General features: G+C 39.4%; 1 protein-coding gene across 7 annotated transcripts in view; it reads left to right on the top strand.

Annotated features, from left to right (window-relative positions):
• UTRN (utrophin) overlaps positions 1 to 18,586 on the top strand; it is a gene marked incomplete at its 3' end in the record, with an annotated part of 1,040,500 nt that extends 1,021,914 nt beyond the window's left edge. For all 7 annotated transcript variants that reach the window (XM_082249947.1, XM_082249941.1, XM_082249943.1 and 4 more), the window contains 3 exons: positions 4,073 to 4,159; positions 10,136 to 10,158; positions 18,256 to 18,586. In XM_082249947.1, the coding sequence (XP_082106073.1) occupies positions 4,073 to 4,159; positions 10,136 to 10,158; positions 18,256 to 18,264 (119 nt within the window). The remainder of the gene's footprint in view (positions 1 to 4,072; positions 4,160 to 10,135; positions 10,159 to 18,255) is intronic.
• Between the last annotated feature and the right edge of the window lie 882 nt (positions 18,587 to 19,468).

Genomic DNA, 19,468 nt, shown 5'->3' with positions numbered 1-19,468 from the left:
CACTCTCACTCTCTCATACTGGTAACTGGAAGTTCAACATGGCACCTCATGGCAAAGAACTCTCTGAGGATCTAAAAAGAAGAATTGTTGTGCTACATAACGATTGCCTAGGCTATAGTAAGATTGACAATACCCTGAAACTGAGCTGCAGCATGGTGGCCAAGACCATACAGCAGTTTAACAGAACAGGTTCCATTTAGAACAGGCCTCACCATGGTGGGCCAAAGAAGTTGAGTGCACATGCTCAGCATCATATCCAGAGGTTTTCTTTGGGAAATAGATGTATGAGTGCTGCCAGCATTGCTGCAGAGGTTGAAGGGGTGGGGGTCAGCCTATCAGTACTCAGACCATACACCACACACTGCATCAAATTGGTCTGCATGGCTGTTGTCCCAGAAGCAAGTCTCTTTTAAAGATGATGCACAAGAAAGCCCCCAAACAGTTTGCTGAAGACAAGCAGACTAAGGACATGGTACTGGAACCATGTCCTGTGGTCTGATGAGACCAAGATAAACATATTTGGTTCAGATGGTGTCAAGCGTGTGTGGTGGCAACCAGGTGAGGAGTACAAAGACAAGCGTGTCCTGCCTACAGTCAAGCATGGTGGTGGGAGTGTCATGGTCTGGGGCTGCATGAGTGCTGCTGGCACTGGTGAGCTACAGTTCATTGAGGGAACCATGAATGCCAGCTTGTACTGTGACATACTGAAGTAGACCATGATCCCCTCTCATCAGAGATTGGGCCACAGGACGGTATTCCAACATGATAACGACCTCCAAGACGACCACTGCCTTGCTAAAGAAGCTGAGGGTAAAGGTGATGGACTGGCCAAGCATGTCTCCAGACCTAAACCCTATTGAGCATCTGTGGGGCATCTAACAAGGTCTCTAACATCCACCAGTTCCGTGATGTCATCATGGAGGGCTGGAAGAGGACTCCAGTGGCAACCTGTGAAGCTCTGGTGAACTCCATGCCCAAGAGGGTTAAGACAGTACTGGAAAATAATGGTGGCCACACAAAATATTGACACTTTGGACCCGATTTAGACATTTTTAATTGGGGGTGTACTCACTTTTGTTGCCAGTGGCTTAGACATTAATGGCTGTGTGTTGAGTTATTTTGAGGGGACAGCAAATTTACACTGTTATGCAAGCCGTACACTCGCTACTTTACATTGTAGCAAAGTGTGATTTCTTCAGTGTTGTCACATGAAAAGATATCATAAAATATTTACGAAAATGTGAGGGTTGTACTCACTTTTGTGAGATACAGTATATACGTACCTCTATATATATATATATATATATATATATAATATATATAATGTGTGTGTGTATGTGAAGTTACAAGGATGGCCTATGCTCTTAGCAATTTTCATGATGTGCACATAATGTATGCTTTTAAGTCAAACTCTATATGTGATAAATACTGCTGAAATCTTACAGAAAGGCAGGTTATGTGTATTGGAAATTTGAATTTTCTTTGATTACTAGGTGCAGAATTCATGAGGGTCATAAATCCCAATTTCCATGCAAATGTGCAGTGTTGCTGAGAGAATAGTGGGATACTGTTTGCGGGGACTTTATTCTGTATCATGGCTAGTTTGTGAAAAACACAAACAAAGGCAAGCAGGCCTGATGACAAAGTTTAATTGTATGTGGAAACCATGGTTCTCATGGGTTAACTCCTGATGTTGATGTTATTGTTATTGACACTGCAGCATATTTTGCTTGTATTCTTGTTACGTCTTATGTAGGCCCCTTGTGGCCTTTGCATCATCATTCAGGCATTCAGTTCCTGTGATAGTCTCAAACCTTTAAGATGTTATTACATATTCTTCCCATATCTCTAAGGCTACGTTCACATGTGGGCGTAGTGGATCTCGGGCAGAATCACTGCGATTCTGCCCGCGATCCGCAAATCATTGCAAATCGCATTGCAATGTGCGATGCCCGTGATTTGCAATGGCACCACAAAGGCTGTGCAATGTTGCTGCGATTTCCGCCTGCCGAATCGCGGTAACATCGCGCAAACTGAATAACGGGATGCATGACGCCCAAAAAAGGTACAAGAGCTTCTTTTGTGCGTCATGCGTCCCGCGATTCTGTTTGCACGATGTTACCGCGATTCAGCAGGCGGAAATCACGGCAACATCGCACAGCATTTGGGGTGCCATTGCAAATCACGGGCATCGCACAGGCATCCCGCGATTTGCAATGATTTCCAGATCGAGGGCAGAATCGCGGTGATTCTGCCCGCAATCCGCTACGCCCACATGTGAACGTAGCCTAAAAAGGAGACTTCAATAAAAAGCTAATTGTATTGCACATTTATTTTTGAACTGTATTTTAGCTCAATAAAATATTTCTCATAACAAAGGAGCTTTAGATTAAAAATGTTCCTACAAACCACAAATAGTCTGAAGAGGCCTGTTTCTAAAGCATCACCATAGTCTTACAACGGCCTTACTGGTTTAAAAAAAAAAACACAGGCATATTTTTTAAATCTAGTGGTGTGTTTAAAAAAGAGCCCTTCACTTTGTATACATTGGGACAGCAAAGCAAGTGAATCCCCAGTAATTTTAATAAATGGGAAAAAAAGGGCTGGGGGAAAGGTCATATGACCTGCCAAAGTCATGTGACTTAGTTCTTCTCCTTTCATGTAGTATTCTTTTTGCATCATGCAGAGACTACTCTGATAGATACCGCCGGCTGCACACAGTGGCCTGTATTCTATAAACGACTTGTAAAAGGAAAGCACAGCGTACATTAAAGAGTGTGGTATCCAGCAGAGAGCAGATCTCATTTTTAACAGCCCCTGAGTCTCTGTAACAAATTATATCTAATACAGCTGTTGTAACCTTATTTTGCCATAATAATAGGTGTTAATTTCACTGTGTAAATTGTAATGAATTAGGTAGAAAGGTGCTGTAATTACCACTTGGTAAGGCCCCTTTTACACACGGAGTCCTTCAGGCGGACTCCGTTTTTCTCAGCGGGGGATCAATCCGCTGATCCCCCGCTGAGCAGGTGGATGACAGCTGTGTCTCTGCGCTGTCTGCAGTGACACAGCTGTCAGGCCCCCATTCTTCTCTATGGGGGAATCGAATGAGAATGGACCGTCTGTCCGTTCTCACCCGATCACATACGCCAGATGGATGAAAAATAGGGTTTCCATCCATTGACGGATCGGATCAGATTGGATGTCAGCGGACATGTCTCCGCTGACATCCGATGCCCCATAGAGATGCATGGGGCGTCTGTTCAGATCCGCCAAAAAAACTAACAGGCGGATCTGAACGGACTCCCTGTGTGAAAGACATAAAAAATAAAGTCATGTAGGTTTAAATCTATCTTTCATTCTCATGCACATGGATGTATAGGGGCAAATAATGTAAAGTTTGGCCATATTTTGTCACCCAGGGTGCCACAAGTGTTGTGTACACTTGCCTGTCCAAATGAATTACAGGATATGGCTGTACACATGTAAACATGCATACAGACCTGTATCTGGATGCAGACTGCCTGCATCCCATCCATACGCATATGCATGTATGTGCTCAGAGCTGCCTACAGCTGTATCATGTAATTCATTTATAAAGGCAAATGAAATACTGAAATATGGATGCATTTTATGTTATATGCTCCAGTTCACCCATGTGCATGAGCCCTTAAAATAATGAGCACAGTTTAAAAAGAAATTTGAGTAAAATTATTTTATAGATATCAAATGTAAAGGGTGAGAAAAAATCTACCAGTTGCACTGTATATACTGCGTTGTCCTGAGGCTGATCATTCATCTGTGAAATGGAGCTGTTGCTTTTATTACATAGGCTCTTCCTACCCAACAGAGACCTACATATTGTAAGTGATCCCGATAGAATCAGTTTAATTCTCCTCCAAGCAGTAATTATGAAGCCTCTGCTAGAGACAATCTCATCTTGGTTATTACTCATGCATAGCAAATGTTACAGTATTAACATTGCATACCCGTAGAACTTTAATAGACTTCTGCTTTGAGGAATTGTTACATTTCCTTCTGAACTTTCTTGCTTTGATTAATGCATTTACAGATGACATACTATCTTCCTCTCATAACACCAACACAGACCTGATGGATGTTATGGAACAAATAAACAGCACATTTCCACTCAGCAGCTGTAAGTGTTAATACTTCTTATTATTTTACTTTTTTTACAGGTTTTATGTTGAGGTTTTGTTTTACAAAATTGTAAAGCCTCACAGTTGCACCGTTTCATTAAAATTGTGTAACGCATGAGCAAGATTCAATTTAATTAGAAGATTGTATTGGGAAGTGCATGGGTCAGAGTCTTACTCTGCTTTGTAGAATTAAGCTCCAAACTTGAATCCTTTATTTTTTTATTTATTTTTTTTTTTGGGGAAAGAACATAGAGAAGTTGAAACCTGTTGGTGTAGGGAAAGTTTATGAAAGGGCATATCTGCCAACAGTGCAGATATTTGTACAAGTGTGTCAATTTCAGTGCACTGAAAGGAAAGTTCCCTTTCCAGGCAGGGGTTGTTAGTTTTGATAATGTGAAATAATGTGTGATTTGCATAGATCAGAGGTAGGGCTTGACACAGTCTGATTTTCAATTTTGAAAAGCTTTGCATTAGGGGTTCCGCTTAGGACCAGGCGTGAAAGCGGTATCACATATTCTGCCTTGACTTTGGAATAAAATGTCTTTAAAGGATAACTCCACCTTTGGAAACATGTTACATGTTTCACCCATTTTTGGATTAGAACATATAACATGTTCCCAATGCTGCAACTGCTGCTCGCTGCCTTCTCTCCCTGTCGCGGCGGTACGGGAAGACGTTTCCCGTACTAGCTGTCACTTTTTAAAATCAGCGCGGCCATGTGGGGCTTCGCCCACAGGGCCGCATCATTCATTCGCACAGCTCTGTGTGTGAATGAACTACAAGCTTCGGCATCCTGTGTGGTTGTTGGCTTGTGGTTCTCAACGAACTACCATGGTGATGTGGAGCGCCGTGGTAGTTAATTGATTTGTTTCTGTCAGTGTATCTGTCTGACCGTATGGGACGTATGGGTATACAGATATCCTGGCAGGTCTGCTGATCACTGGTGCAATGATTTACAGGCTGCAAAAGAAAAAAATAATTAATGCACATTTTTTTACCTGCAAAAAAAATGTGCATTTATTATTTTTTTTTAAAAGGTGAAAGTATTCTTTAAAGGTTTTGGTAATCATGTGCTCTTTGGTATTTTGTAAATTTCCTATATTTGTTCTCTCTTTAAACCTTTCAATTGTGTAAAGCTGTTACTTGAAAACCTTTAACTAGTACAGGCGGTCCCTGGGTTACAAACATCCGACTTACAAACGACTCCTACTTACTAACGGAGAGAGACAACAGGAAGTGAGAAGAAATCTAGCCCTAGGAAGGGAAATTCACTCCTGTAGGAGTTCTCATGGGAAAAAGGTGTCTCCACTGAAACCTTATCACTAATCCTTGATTCCACAACAACCCAAAATTTTCAAAATACAGTTGTCACAGGGACAGAAAGTGAGGTGAAATCTTCGGAACAGGGGTACAGACAGCAAAACAAATGTTACAGGGGTATTAACCCTTCCCAATGCTAGCCAAAAAACGTAAAAATAATTATTTTGGCTGAAGCTAAACTTAAAAAGTGTACCTGTTCCGACTTACAAACAAATTAGACTTAAGAACAAACCTACAGTCCCTATCTTGTTTGTAACCCGGGGACCGCCTGTACTAACAAAAATCAGGGAACCTAAATGTACTTTTTTCCATCTTAGGTGAATGCTTTATAATGGCAAGCAGTGATGAGAACAGATTGAAATGCGTTTTTATGTTCCATTGCTTATTTTGGGCATATTGTATATATTTTGGTTTGGCTAGAAAAATCTCCATTAATTTGTCCCCATGCATTTTCCAGATTTTTATAGTGTTGGAAAAAAGAGCACTAATATGTCGTTCTAAAGTCATACTCGGGTTGATCATCACCCAATCCAGCCAAGCTCAGCCAGACGTGATGATAGTCCTTATTTTTGCAAACACTAGCAGAAAAAGCCAGACTCCCCTGGACTGCAGTTTATTGCAGTTCCATGTATTTGTAAGTTTCATACCCATGCCCTGCAGGGTTCTTGAACCAGAGGTTTCTATATTGTTCACCCCTCCCACTTCCACAGAGATAAACACACACCTAAAGGCAATCTGAATGAACATGTTTATTTGAAACAGTAGATTAGTCATGTCTACAAGTTTGACCATTGTCCAATGTCTCTGTTCAAATAAAAACTCAGTGAACAACTAACGGCTAAAGCAGGGAAAATATCCTATTGCCTAAATTAAAGTGACAAGGGTGTATCCGCAGAGCTCTGTAAATTAATATTATCAATAATGATAATACGGCCACTATTTTTGTGTTAAAAAAAAACAACAAATTATGCACGATACATATGAATAACCTCTGTCCGTCAAATGGGTTTACTGACTCAAAATTAATTGATGACTTTAACTACTTCAATACCGGGTACTTTTACCCCCTTCCTTGCCGCACTTTGAATGACAATTGCGCGATCATGCAACAGTATTTTTTTTTGTGGTGTTTAATCACCACTGGGTTTTTTATTTTTTGCTAAATAAACAAAGGAAGAATGAAAATGTTGACTGTTATCAAATTTTGTAAATAAATAACATTTCTTCATAAATATATAAATAGTAAATAATAGTACAGTGCCAACATGTATCAGACACAAATGGTGAGAAATGTCCAATTCAATGTAAAGTCCCACATATGATGAAGATACATCCCAAAGAGGCAAGGAACCAAGGAGTCCAACACCAGGAGATGGGATCAAGGTAGGAGAAGAGAATCACCACGTGCATCAAAAGGGAGGATGTTCGCTTACCGGAACAAATTGGCCACGGGTTAGGGTAGGTCAAAATAATCCATTATGTATCCAAGTATTTCCCCCAGGAACAGGCAAGTCACCTAAAAAAAAAAACGATCACTTAAATCAATGCAGGTAGCGATTCCAAAACTCCACTAGGTAATCAGCCTTAAATGCACCATAAACCTCCAAAAGCGAAGAAGAGACTCCAATGGCATAGTATAACTTCTTTAATATGTAAAAAATAGATATAAATGGCAATTCACATATCCAACCATATCATAGCGCAATGGAATGTTAAGGAAGCCAAGATAAGCTTGTCGACGTGCGGGCATGGAGGTTTATGGTGCATTTAAGGCTTATTACCTAGTGGAGTTTTGGAATCGCTACCTGCATTGATTTAAGTGATTGTTTTCTGGAGACTTGCCTGTTCCTGGGGGAAACAATTGGATACATGCTTATTTTGGCCTACCTTAACCGCTGGTCAATTTGTTCCGGTAAGCGAACATCCTCCCTTTTGATGCACGTGGTGATTCTCTTCTCCTACCTTGATCCCATCTCCTGGTGTTGGACTCATTGGTTCCTTGCCTCTTTGGGGTGTATCTTCATCATATGTGATGATACATGTTGGCACTGTACTATTATTTACTATTTATGACATTCACTTATTTATGTACTGGCAGCCTTCTATTTCTCCATTATCCATTTATATTAATCCATAGTGTGACCGAGCGCGGTTGGTTTCTTACATCTCTTCATAAATTTATGTCAAAACTCATTCTGCTACATTTAGTTGGTGAAAATAACCCAAATCCAGGCCATAGAAGCAAAGAATTAGCCAACCAGTCCTGCCTTGCAGAACAGAGAGGAACACTTTAAAAACTATAGCGATAAAAAAAACAAAAAGAGTTCATTGGCATGGTAATGCACTCACAGTTAAAGTCCATGAAGAAGCATCTTGGTAGAATGTCACTGGTGGTGCCTATTGGCTTCCTTAAGCTGCAGTGTGCTCCAGTGCTGGGTCCAAGATTGCTTCTTTGCTGTTTATGGATGCTGATGACCATCGCCAGTGACATTCTGCCTAGATGCTTGCTGTGCAAAGATTTTAATTTTGAGTGGATTACTTTTATAATTTAAACATGAAGGAAGACCGGTTCACCATGCACTCTTTCATTTCCTCTTATAAACTTACCAGTTTTACTGAATTAACTTCTACCTGTTTTCAGAATGGATAAAATGTTTGGAGGATAAAGTTATTTTCTTTTCACAACAGGTCTCCAGAGTCAAAATGCAATTGTATTTGTTTTTACTCTGTTAAACAGTGTATTGAAAAATTGTTGGAACACACACATTCTAACACAATAAAGAAACAACTGGTAGACTTACAGTGCATCCGGAAAGTATTCACAGCTGAAAACCTGCTCCGCAGCACTCTGGACCTCAGACTGGTGTGAAGGTTAATTTTCCAACAGGACAACGACCCTAAGCACACAGCCAAGATAACAAAGAAGTGGTTATGGGACAACTCTGTGAATGTCCTTGAATGGCCCAGCCAGAGCCCAGATTTGAACCCGATTTAACATCTGTGGAGAGATCTGAAAATGGCTGTGCACAACGCTTCCCATCCAACCTGATGGAGCTTGAGAGGTCATGCAAAGAAGAATAAGATAAGCTGCCCAAAAATAAGTGTGCCAAGCTTGTAGCATCATACTCAAAAAGACTTCAGGCTGTAATTGGTGCCAAAGGAGCTTCAACAAAGTATTGGGCAAAGACTATGAATACTTATGTACATGGGATTTGTTTTGTTTTTTTATTTTTATTCAATTAGCAAAGATTTTAAAAAAAACGTCTTTCACATTGTCATTATGGGGTATTGTTTGTAGAATTTTGAAGAAAATAATGAATTGAATCGATTTTGGAATAGGGCTGTAACATTATAAAATATGGAAAAAGTAGAGCGCTGTGAATACTTCCTGGATGTACTGTAACTTAAATGACTGGCAAAGTAAGGCAGGCCATAGATGGTTCGAATCTTCACTGGTTTAACAGGAACTGGCCTAGTTTCGAACCGTGTATGGGCAGGCTAAATGTACCAAGTTGATCGATCAACTTAGGTACAACCAGTCTGCCAGATTCACTTTTGATTATCATTAGCCACTAGCAATCATCACTGTCTTCTCCAAGCAGGGACAGCTTCTCCCTCCCCCCAAGCTGGGAAAAGACAATTGCTCAGCAGGAGGGATTCCCCAGTCAGCACTGTCTGTGCTAATGGGGGAATTGTTGCAGATTTCTTCCTGCAACCACTGGTTACAGAAATGTTCACCCTCTATGTCCAGCCTAACTCAGATCCTTTGACTGGTGTTCATGTGTTTAACTCATGATCATTCTAGATTCTAGAAGATGGCATGTCAAGCTGATGTAGATACTTTATGCACCATTACATGATTAGTTATCCCAACATTAGGCACATCATACATAGTTCAGATGTGCCTAACTATTGTCATGTTCCATATGTGTCATGTCGGACATGACCAACTAGTGCTCAACAACCTTTTATAATTTGAAAGTGTACAGAAATAAACATAAATCAGAAAACATGCAAGAGATGAGCATGCCTGGAGACAATATCTGGTATGTAGATTTCACATTTCTTGAGAAAATGGTTGGATTCTTCTGTACACTGTTTCCTTTCTGAGGATTATTTCTGCTAATATTTACTACATACTTAAGATAGGGTTACTTTCATTTAGCTTCTTGTGATAGTGCCAGGAAAATGTGAAAATGATGGTCTTAATATTATTCATTTTAAATTCCACTGCCCATGTAGGTAATACTGGCACAGATTTGCAAGCCCTAAGTATTTATTCATCGGAAAGGTTAGGCTCTGCTGTTGGTGCTGTGCGTGGGATTAAGTGGATTTCCTTGCCTGCTTCAGAACAGGGATTGGTCTTGAGCAAATATCAAATCTGCCATCATCAAGCACAATATAAGTTTTTTTCCTTATCTAAAATCACTTGCATTGTTAGGAGCTCAGAATTTTGAGACCTCACATGTAGAAGCCAAGTCTGTAATGGAAAAATTACACATGGGTAGTTTAATCAGCACAAATCAAAATAAATTGCAGACTTAGTCAGATTCTTGTTTTTAAAGCTGCCCAATCAGTTACTTACAACATGCTTGATCTTTTATGTTCTTTTAATATATGTATTAATGTTTTTTTTTTTCTTTTAATATTTACAGCGAGCTCTTCTAGAAGAGAGCAGGTATGATTCATTTTCTATTTACCAACTATAAAAAAAAATATTCGGCTAGACAGCAAGTTTTTTATTGATGTACAGACTTTATTTAAAATTTAGAATAGGTTTGTAATGTTTCATGCAATAAGATATTCATTACGATTTTATGGTGGCATCATATGTATTGTAAAGATTCAAGAGTAGCACTTTAAGGACCCAGTCCACTAACTGTAACGCTCTGGCGTTTGTTTTAGTGAACTGGATTTGCAGCTGCAGAATTTCCACTCAGTAGTCCTGTAGAGATGTGTTGAATCACCATATCCAACTCTCCAGACTCATCATTGTGGCCCAGCCTGCTTCAGCATGCACATATACAGACACTCAGATAAGATGTTCCTGGAGTGATAGTTTGTATGCGATAGTATAGAGGTGATGTGCTGAAAGGACAGGAGTGAGTAGTGATAGCAATGATAGGCACTCAAGTAGTAATGTTCAGGAGTGTTAGCAGATGGTGATAGATAGTATGCAGGTAGGTTAGCAATCATGTACAAGTAACAGGTGGTAGGTGACAGCAGATGAATGTACAGGAGATGCTAACTTAGTGCAAGGGTATAGATGGTAGTAGACTCAAGAGCTAGCAATCTATGTAACAGTGCAGATGATAGAAATAGTAATGCATAGATAGCAACAGTCTTTAGTATGCAAGAGTAGATAGTGTAAGTTGATAGGAAGGAATCCCCTGCGGGGTACTTATCACTAGTTGGTTTAGAGAGGTGAGGGGTCCAGTAATGAGATAAGGATCCGGTAGCGAGATACAGGATCAGTAGCGAGATATAGGATCAAGTAGCGAGATACAGGATCAGTAGCGAGATACAGGATCAAGTAGCGAGATACGGGATCAAGTAGCGAGACTAGGATATAGTTGGTAGTAGACTCAAGAGCTAGCAATCTATGTAACAGTGCAGATGATAGAAATAGTAATGCATAGATAGCAACAGTCTTTAGTATGCAAGAGTAGATAGTGTAAGATGATAGGAAGGAATCCCCTGCGGGGTACTTATCACTAGTTGGTTTAGAGAGGTGAGGGGTCCGGTAGTGAGCTAAAGATCAGGTAGCGAGATACAGGATCAGTAGCGAGATACAGGATCAAGTAGCGAGATACAGGATCAAGTAGCGAGACTCCGGTCTGTCCAGATATTGGGGAAATAGCTGGAGGCTTCGGCAGCGTCAGACAAGGCTGTATAACAGGCGGTTTGCACGAACCTCTTGTGAGTGAAAGCCGGCGATTGAAATAGCCGCTCAGAGCCGCGCCTAGTGATGACGTCATGAGAGTTAAAGGGACAGGTAGCTATATGCGTTCCACCTACCTGAATGGTGGAACGCAATGCGGAAATAAGAGGCTGGAAGGGTACCGAAGGTACCAGGATCTTACACTAACCAACTTTCATTTTAAGGGCTTTCTTTGTCCAGTTTTATTGACAAATGTCTTACACTTTAATTTCCCACACAGGGATTTCAACATCACACAGTAACCTTTTGTGTCCATGCATTGCTATTCCCTTGCAGCACAACGTCTCCTCGGGAAGTCCACTCAGTTCCCATATCATAAGGCATAACTGCACAATCAGCAGGTGCTAGTCACCATCAAAATGTAGACTCAGGATTGGAGGCTTCGTTCCACCTAATCCTCTATGAAGTCTTCGAGCTTCTGGACCAAGACCAGGATTTACTTATCTTGGAGAAAGTCCAATTTTCTCCTAATGAGACAAATATAGAAACATAGAAACATAGAATGTGTCGGCAGATAAGAACCATTTAGCCCATCTAGTCTGCCCAATATATCTGAATCCTATGAATAGTCCCTGGCCCTATCTTATATGAAGGATAGCCTTATGCCTATCCCATGCATGCTTAAACTCCTTCACTGTATTTGCAGCTACCACTTCTGCAGGAAGGTTATTCCATGCATCCACTACTCTCTCAGTAAAGTAATACTTCCTCATATTACTTTTAAACCTTTGCCCCTCTAATTTAAAACTGTGTCCTCTTGTGGTAGTTTTTCTTCTTTTAAATATGCTCTCCTCCTTTACCGAGTTGATTCCCTTTATGTATTTAAAAGTTTCTATCATATCCCCTCTGTCTCTTCTTTCTTCCAAGCTATACATGTTAAGGTCCTTTAACCTTTCCTGGTAAGTTTTTTCCTGCAATCCATGTACTAGTTTAGTAGCTCTTCTCTGAACTCTCTCTAGAGTATCTATATCCTTCTGGAGATATGGCCTCCAGTACTGCGCACAATACTCCAAGTGAGGTCTCACCAGTGTTCTGTACAGCGGCATAAGCACTTCTCTCTTTCTACTGCTTATACCTCTCCCTATACATCCAAGCATTCTGTTGGCATTTCGTGCTGCTCTATCACATTGTCTTCCCACCTTTAAGTCTTCTGAAATAATTACTCCTAAATCCCTTTCCTCAGATACTGAGGTCAGGACTGTGTCAAATATTCTATATTCTGCCCTTGGGTTTTTACGTCCCAGGTGCATTATCTTGCACTTATCCACATTAAATTTCAGTTGCCAGAGTTCTGACCATTCTTCTAGTTTTCCTAAATCCTTTTCCATTTGGCGTTTCCCTCCAGGAACATCAACCCTGTTACATATCTTTGTGTCATCAGCAAAAAGACAAACCTTACCATCGAGGCCTTTTGCAATATCACTTATGAAGATATTAAACAAATTGGTCCCAGTACAGATCCCTGAGGTACCCCACTGGTAACATGACCTTGTTCTGCATGTTCTCCATTGACTACAACCCTCTGTTGTCTGTCACTCAGCCACTGCCTAATCCACTCAACAATATGGGAGTCCATGCTCAATGACTGCAGTTTATTGATAAGTCTTCTATGTGGGACAGTGTCAAAAGCCTTACTAAAATCTAGATATGCAATGTCTACTGCACCTCCACCGTCTATTATTTTAGTCACCCAGTCAAAAAAATCTATAAGATTTGTTTGACATGATCTCCCTGAAGTAAACCCATGTTGTTTTTCATCTTGCAATCCATGGGATTTAAGATGTTTCACAATCCTATCCTTTAATAGGGTTTCCATTAATTTGCCTACTATTGATGTCAGACTCACTGGTCTAGAGTTGCTCGATTCCTCCCTACTACCTTTCTTGTGAATGGGCACGACATTTGCCAATTTCCAATCTTCCGGGACGACTCCTGTTACTAATGATTGGTTAAATAAATCTGTTAATGGTTTTGCCAGCTCACCACTAAGCTCTTTTAATAATTTTGGGTGTATCTCATCAGGACCCTGTGACTTATTTGTCTTCACTTTAGAAAGCAATCTTAGAACGTCTTCCTCTGTAAAGACACATGCATCAAACGATTCATTAGTCATCCTTTCAAGTGGAGGTCCTTTTTTTTCTTCTGTAAAAACTGAACAGAAGTATTCATTAAGGCAGTCGGCTAGCCCTTTATTCTCTTCTACATACCTTCCGTCCTTTGTTTTTAATTTAGTTATTCCTTGTTTTAATTTCCTTTTTTCATTTATATATCTGAAGAATGTCTTATCCCCCTTTTTCATAGACTGAGCTAGTTTTTCTTCTGCCTGCGCTTTAGAAGTTCTTATAACTTGCTTGGCCTCTTTCTGCCTAATCTTGTAGATTTCCTTATCTTCATTGCTCTGGGTTTTTTTATAATTACAAAATGCTAGCTTTTTATTTTTAATGATTTGGGCCACTTCTGCTGAGTACCACAGTGGTCTCTTCCTTTTTTTGCTTTTACTGACAAGTCTAATGCAATTTTCTGTTGCCTTCAATAATGCACCTTTTAAGTAGTCCCATTTCTCCTGGACTCCATGTAATCCGTACCAGTCTGATAAGGACTCATTTATGACTAATTTCATTTTTGAAAAGTCTGTTTTTCTAAAATCTAAAACTTTTGTTTTTGTGTGGTGTGACTCTTTCACAGTTCTTATATTAAACCACACTGACTGGTGATCACTGGATCCCAATGTTTCGCCTACAATGACATCATATACCGAATCCCCATTTGTGAATACCAGATCCAAAATGGCCTCCCTCCGGGTTGGCTCCTCAACCACTTGTTGCAGAGACAACCCCAGTAGGGAATTTAGAATATCTGTACTCCTGGTAGAACTTGCTATTTTGGTTTTCCAGTTTATATCTGGAAGATTGAAATCTCCCATAATGATAACTTCTCCTTTCATTGTCATTTTAGCTATTTCTTCAACTAGTAGATCATCTAGTTCTTTGACTTGACCAGGTGGTCTATATATCACACCTACACGAGTAACTGACTCTATGTTGGCCTCACCAACTTGTATTAGGTTAGATTTAATGCTATCTTTCACATACAGGGCCACTCCTCCTCCTTTCTTGCCTTCTCTGTCTCTTCTGTATAAAGAGTACCCTGGTATGGTTATGTCCCAGTCATTTCTTTCATTAAACCATGTCTCCGTAACAGCCACTAAATCTACATTCTCCGATGCCATAATTGACCCAAGTTCATTGATTTTTTTACCTAAACTGCGAGCATTTGTAGACAGGACTCTGAGCTTATCATTTCTTAACCTCTGTGCTTCTGACCTGTTCTGGCATTGTTTCGGGGGGCAATTGGACTCTTGTAATTCCACTCTTTTGCCCCCCTAGTTTAAATACTCTTTCGCAAATTCTTGGAGTTGTTCACTAAGTACATTTGTTCCTTTGAGAGAAAGATGCAAACCATCTTTTTTGTACAGTTCCTTTCTATTCCAAGTAGAGCTATCATGAGAAACAAAGCCAAATCCTTGCTCTTGACACCATTTACTAAGCCATATGTTGAAATCCTTTATGCGCCTCTGCCTATCATTCTGAACATTATGCACAGGCAGAACTTCAGAAAATGAAATGGTGGATGCAAAATCCTGTACGTCATTTCCAAGTGTGATAAAAGATTTTTTCACCTCTGACACTTCATTGCAAGCCAGGTCATTTGTCCCTAGATGAACAAGAACATCCACGTCCCCTTCCTGCTTTGCTTGCTTAACAATATTAATAATACGTCTTCTATCTCGTCTAGCAGTAGCACCAGGGAGACATCTCACAAAACCATTTTCTTTAAGCTCCACACTTCTTATGATTGAATCACCCAGCAACAGCTGCTTCCTTTGAGACTTCACTTTATCTTTTTTGTCCTTGGCTGCAGTCTTGCATACATTAGACATAGGAGTCGATGGTTTCTCACCCTCTGTGCTTGAGTCCATATCCATGTTGTCCTTACATTCTGAGAGTGCTGCAAATGAATTTTGGAGAACCACCGACTGTGGGACATGTCTTCTATCCACCACTCTAAGTCTTCCTGAACCTACAGTAACCCATCTGCCATTTCTGGGGGTCCTCTGTGGCAGTGGCATTGCAGCAGTCCCAGCTGGAGTTTGTTTAACAGATAATTTAAATATTTCTGATTTCAAAAATGCAATTTCCTGCTGCAGTAAGGAGAATTGTCTACAGATCTGACAGCATCTGAATCTCCAAAGAGTGGAACATGAAATAAATGCAAATCAATTCCTGCACTGAACCAAGTCTGCCATTTTAAAGAGGAGAGAAAAAAACAATAAGAAAATTTGTAAATTTAAGTCAAACAAATCTTACCTTTTTTTTTTTTCTTTTTTCCACCTTCCAGCCTACCTCCTGACTATCTCCTGCAATATCTCATTCACTGTACTTAAAATGTTGTACTTGCAATGGAGTACTTGTAGCTAATGAATTAGGCCAGCTAATGAGTATTTCTCTATATATACACACTCCTTCACAGCTCCTCCCCCAGCAACAATTGTATATCCTGGATCCCATCAGCCTGCAAGGATATATATAGTTTAGCCCTTAAATATTTAACTCTTTTTTAATAAACAAGCCCTCATACAGCACTTAACCCCTTAAATGTTCCTGACACCTGACTATCACCAAAATGTAACCGAAAATGCTAATGGGACTTTTATTGTAATAAATGCAAACTGCCTCACTCATGCCTTATGGGCACACTTTTTTTTAGCATGGTAGACTTTGTAGAAAAGACTGTGCAGAACTTGGAGGCCACATAACCACTAGAACTTCTATATTTAGGTAGCATATACTAAAAGGGAAGAAATTTGCTGAAGGATATGTGCATTAAAAGTGCAATTATCCTTTAAGTCTTAACTCCAACTCTAATTGCAACTGCCATTTTGAGCCCAACACTAACCTAAATATACCCCTTACATTAGCACAAATTATTTTACCTACACACCTCATTATGTTTTCAGTGTGTTAAGTTGTGTAGATGGTGTAAAAAATTATACTTCATTTGAAGCTTCCACATTGGACCATTAAAAGAAAGTAGTAAAGTGATGGTAGAAAAAGACAGAGTAGTTCATCGAGTCTGCCCTTTTTTTTTTGGGGGGGGGGGGTTTATTTGTTATTTTCTCTTTTAACTTTTTTGTCTGAGTATAGATCTATGTTTGTCCCATTTTACTGTTGACTGTCTCACTACCTCTGCTGGTAGTATATTCCGAGCATCAACTACCATTTCAGTAAATAATACTTTGTAACATTCGTTTTGCTCCACTTAGTTTGAGTTGATAAGAAGCCATGTGAGCTGATTCCTTAATACGATTAATACGGAAGCAGTATTTCAGCAGTGCACTAAAAGCTTTCAATGTAGCCTGTCAGATCCTACAAATTGTATGACCAACAGTACTGGTAGAAAGCAGACATCTTGTAGTTATCTTCATATGAAATCCTGCTTGCCTGGGAGGATAAATGGGACCCAGACCTAATCTGTGTACAAGGCCTACACTAAAGTCCAAGTTAGTGATAAGCCCCATTCCATTTAACAGTTTGCACAATATTTAAATAGGCTGAAATACAGACACTCGTCCATTCAATAAACAATCTTTGCTGAAGAAAGTTAATCAGTCTAATGCCTATCTGTCACACATTAAAGTTTTTTTCAGTTTTCTGTACAGTTCCTATGATCCTGAACCCGCAGAAATAGTGACCTAATTTTTGGTAGAAGGACCCTATTTCTTGTGAAAAGGTCTGGTTACCGCTGCCTTATTCTAACGCCCATTCCTGTGCCTGATCCTGTCACCATCCCTTGTAATTCATACAATGTAAGCACTACCTGTGGGTGGCAGAGACCAGAAGCGGCTGATGGCTGGGTCAACACAACATCTTCACATCCAGCACCAAGGCACACATTGAGCAAACTTCTCCCTATCTTGTAATGTGGTTGCTTCTGGTTAGTGTAGCTTGATAGGTTAGCAATAATGATAAAAATATTAAAGATTTTGTTTTCCAATTTTATCATTAAACAGTACTGCTACCATGGTTAAAAGAGACATTTCGCACATATAAGTAATGACTAAATTTGACTGCCCTTGCGTACGTATATAATTATTTATTATACAGAGAGTAAAAAAGTATTATGATAACACGCATTGGGGTTGATTTACTAAACACAAATATAGTATGCACTTTGCAAGTACAGTTGCACTCCTTTTCCCGAGAGCTTAGTGAATGTGGTAAAGTTTTACTGACTTCTGTCATCCAATCCTGTGCAAGCAAACATGCTTTTGCCTTTTTTCTTGCAACTTCACCACATTCCCTAAACTCTTGGGAAAATTAGTGCACTGCACTTGAAAAGTGCACAGTCTATTTGCCTTTAGTCATTTTTTTCTCTCTCTCTTTTATTGGTTGAACTGCATAGACTTGTGTCTTTTTTCAACCTGACTAACTATGTAACCCCATTGATTTACACTCAGTGATATTGTTATTTTTAATTTACATTGTATTTGAAAATACATTAAAAACTATATTCTTTCGGTAAGTTTTGAAAGTGACTTTTTAGCAGTTATGATTATGTGAAATATAACCAAACTGGAGTTTCCCTTTCAAAGCCAACAACTTTCTGCAGTAAGCAGATGATGAGAATGCACGTAAATGCAGGATACTGTTCAATTCCCATTTTTGTTGAAACAGATGAGAGAAACAATAGAATGCTTGTGTGGCAGCATGCACTGAATACTATCTGGCCAGTTCATATTATAAGCATTGATTATTATTATCCTTTTATATACAGGCAATGTGAACAAACCATCCAAAAGAACATCTGTCCTTGGCACAGAGTCCCTTCAGAATGGAGCCAATCAAAGATTCTATTATTGAAAGGTTACATGGGACTGACACGCATTCAGCGCATTTTATTAAAGGCATAAGACACTGACAACCCAAAGATGAAGACATGTTTTAAGATAGTGTCTGTGTTCTGTATTTTCTTCTCTTTCTATGCAACTGTAAATTAATGATCTGTGGAGTAACTGGTTTTAGGTATACCTATGTAATTTGTATAAATACGTAAATACGTTATAAACAGAAGATGAAGGGTGGTATTAGGATTTCTTTATTTTCTATTTTCACTGGTCTGGTGTGATATTTTCACACTGCACTTTCCCTGCATAATCAGTTGAACTTTCATGCAGCAGCTAAACTGAAAGGCCACATCTGATGCTTAGCATCTAAGTCAACACTGTAGCGATCACCAGACATTTCAGATTGCGTCTCGCATTCCCTTGTTCCTTCAGAATCATTAAAATCATTATTAAAAATAAAATTGGAGACCATGTTAAGACATCACTAATTGTAGCTGTATGCAATTTGTCTTTGTCTAGATGAGTGTTAAAACCACTTTTGTGCTGAATCTCTAGCACAGGATTACATGATAAATAACTCGGAGACTCTGTAATCCTCTTAGTGTTACAAAACACAATTCTAAACCATTTGTGCTTACCTGGGTTTGCAATAGATTAATTATTTATTTAGCCTCATACAATGTGATTACTATCATTTTAGAGACATGCCTGGTAATGGATCTTTTTTTTAAATATTTGTGTTTGATGCTATGGCACAAAAGGGCCTGTGCCCAAATTTACATATTAAAAAGTATCATGCCATTTATTTTTAATGCTGGACATATAAAACTATATAAAACAAGGGATTTACACAACAGCGCAAAGAGTAATTATGTACAGTATTCCATGGCAACTATTCAGATATAACATTTAATACTGTATGCTTAGCTGCAAAATAGTTATATATGGTTGCTCTGGGATTTACCACTGAGTTGGTCATTGAAGTTGTGTACTTCTATAGCAAAGGTCATTCAATACCCTTATGAATCATAGCCAGGTTTATTAGAGTTTACAAAACGTTTAATTTTAAATCCAAATAAATGTATCTGTATATTTAGTAAAAAGAAATTCAACAGGCATTAGCCCTTGGCTGCCTTCTAAGCT

The sequence above is a fragment of the Pelophylax lessonae genome (genome assembly GCF_965119305.1).
Source record: "Pelophylax lessonae genome assembly, chromosome: 3".
NCBI lineage: Eukaryota > Metazoa > Chordata > Amphibia > Anura > Ranidae > Pelophylax > Pelophylax lessonae.
The sequence above is the reverse complement of the archived record's forward strand: the minus strand, read 5'-3'. Positions and strand labels throughout refer to the sequence as shown.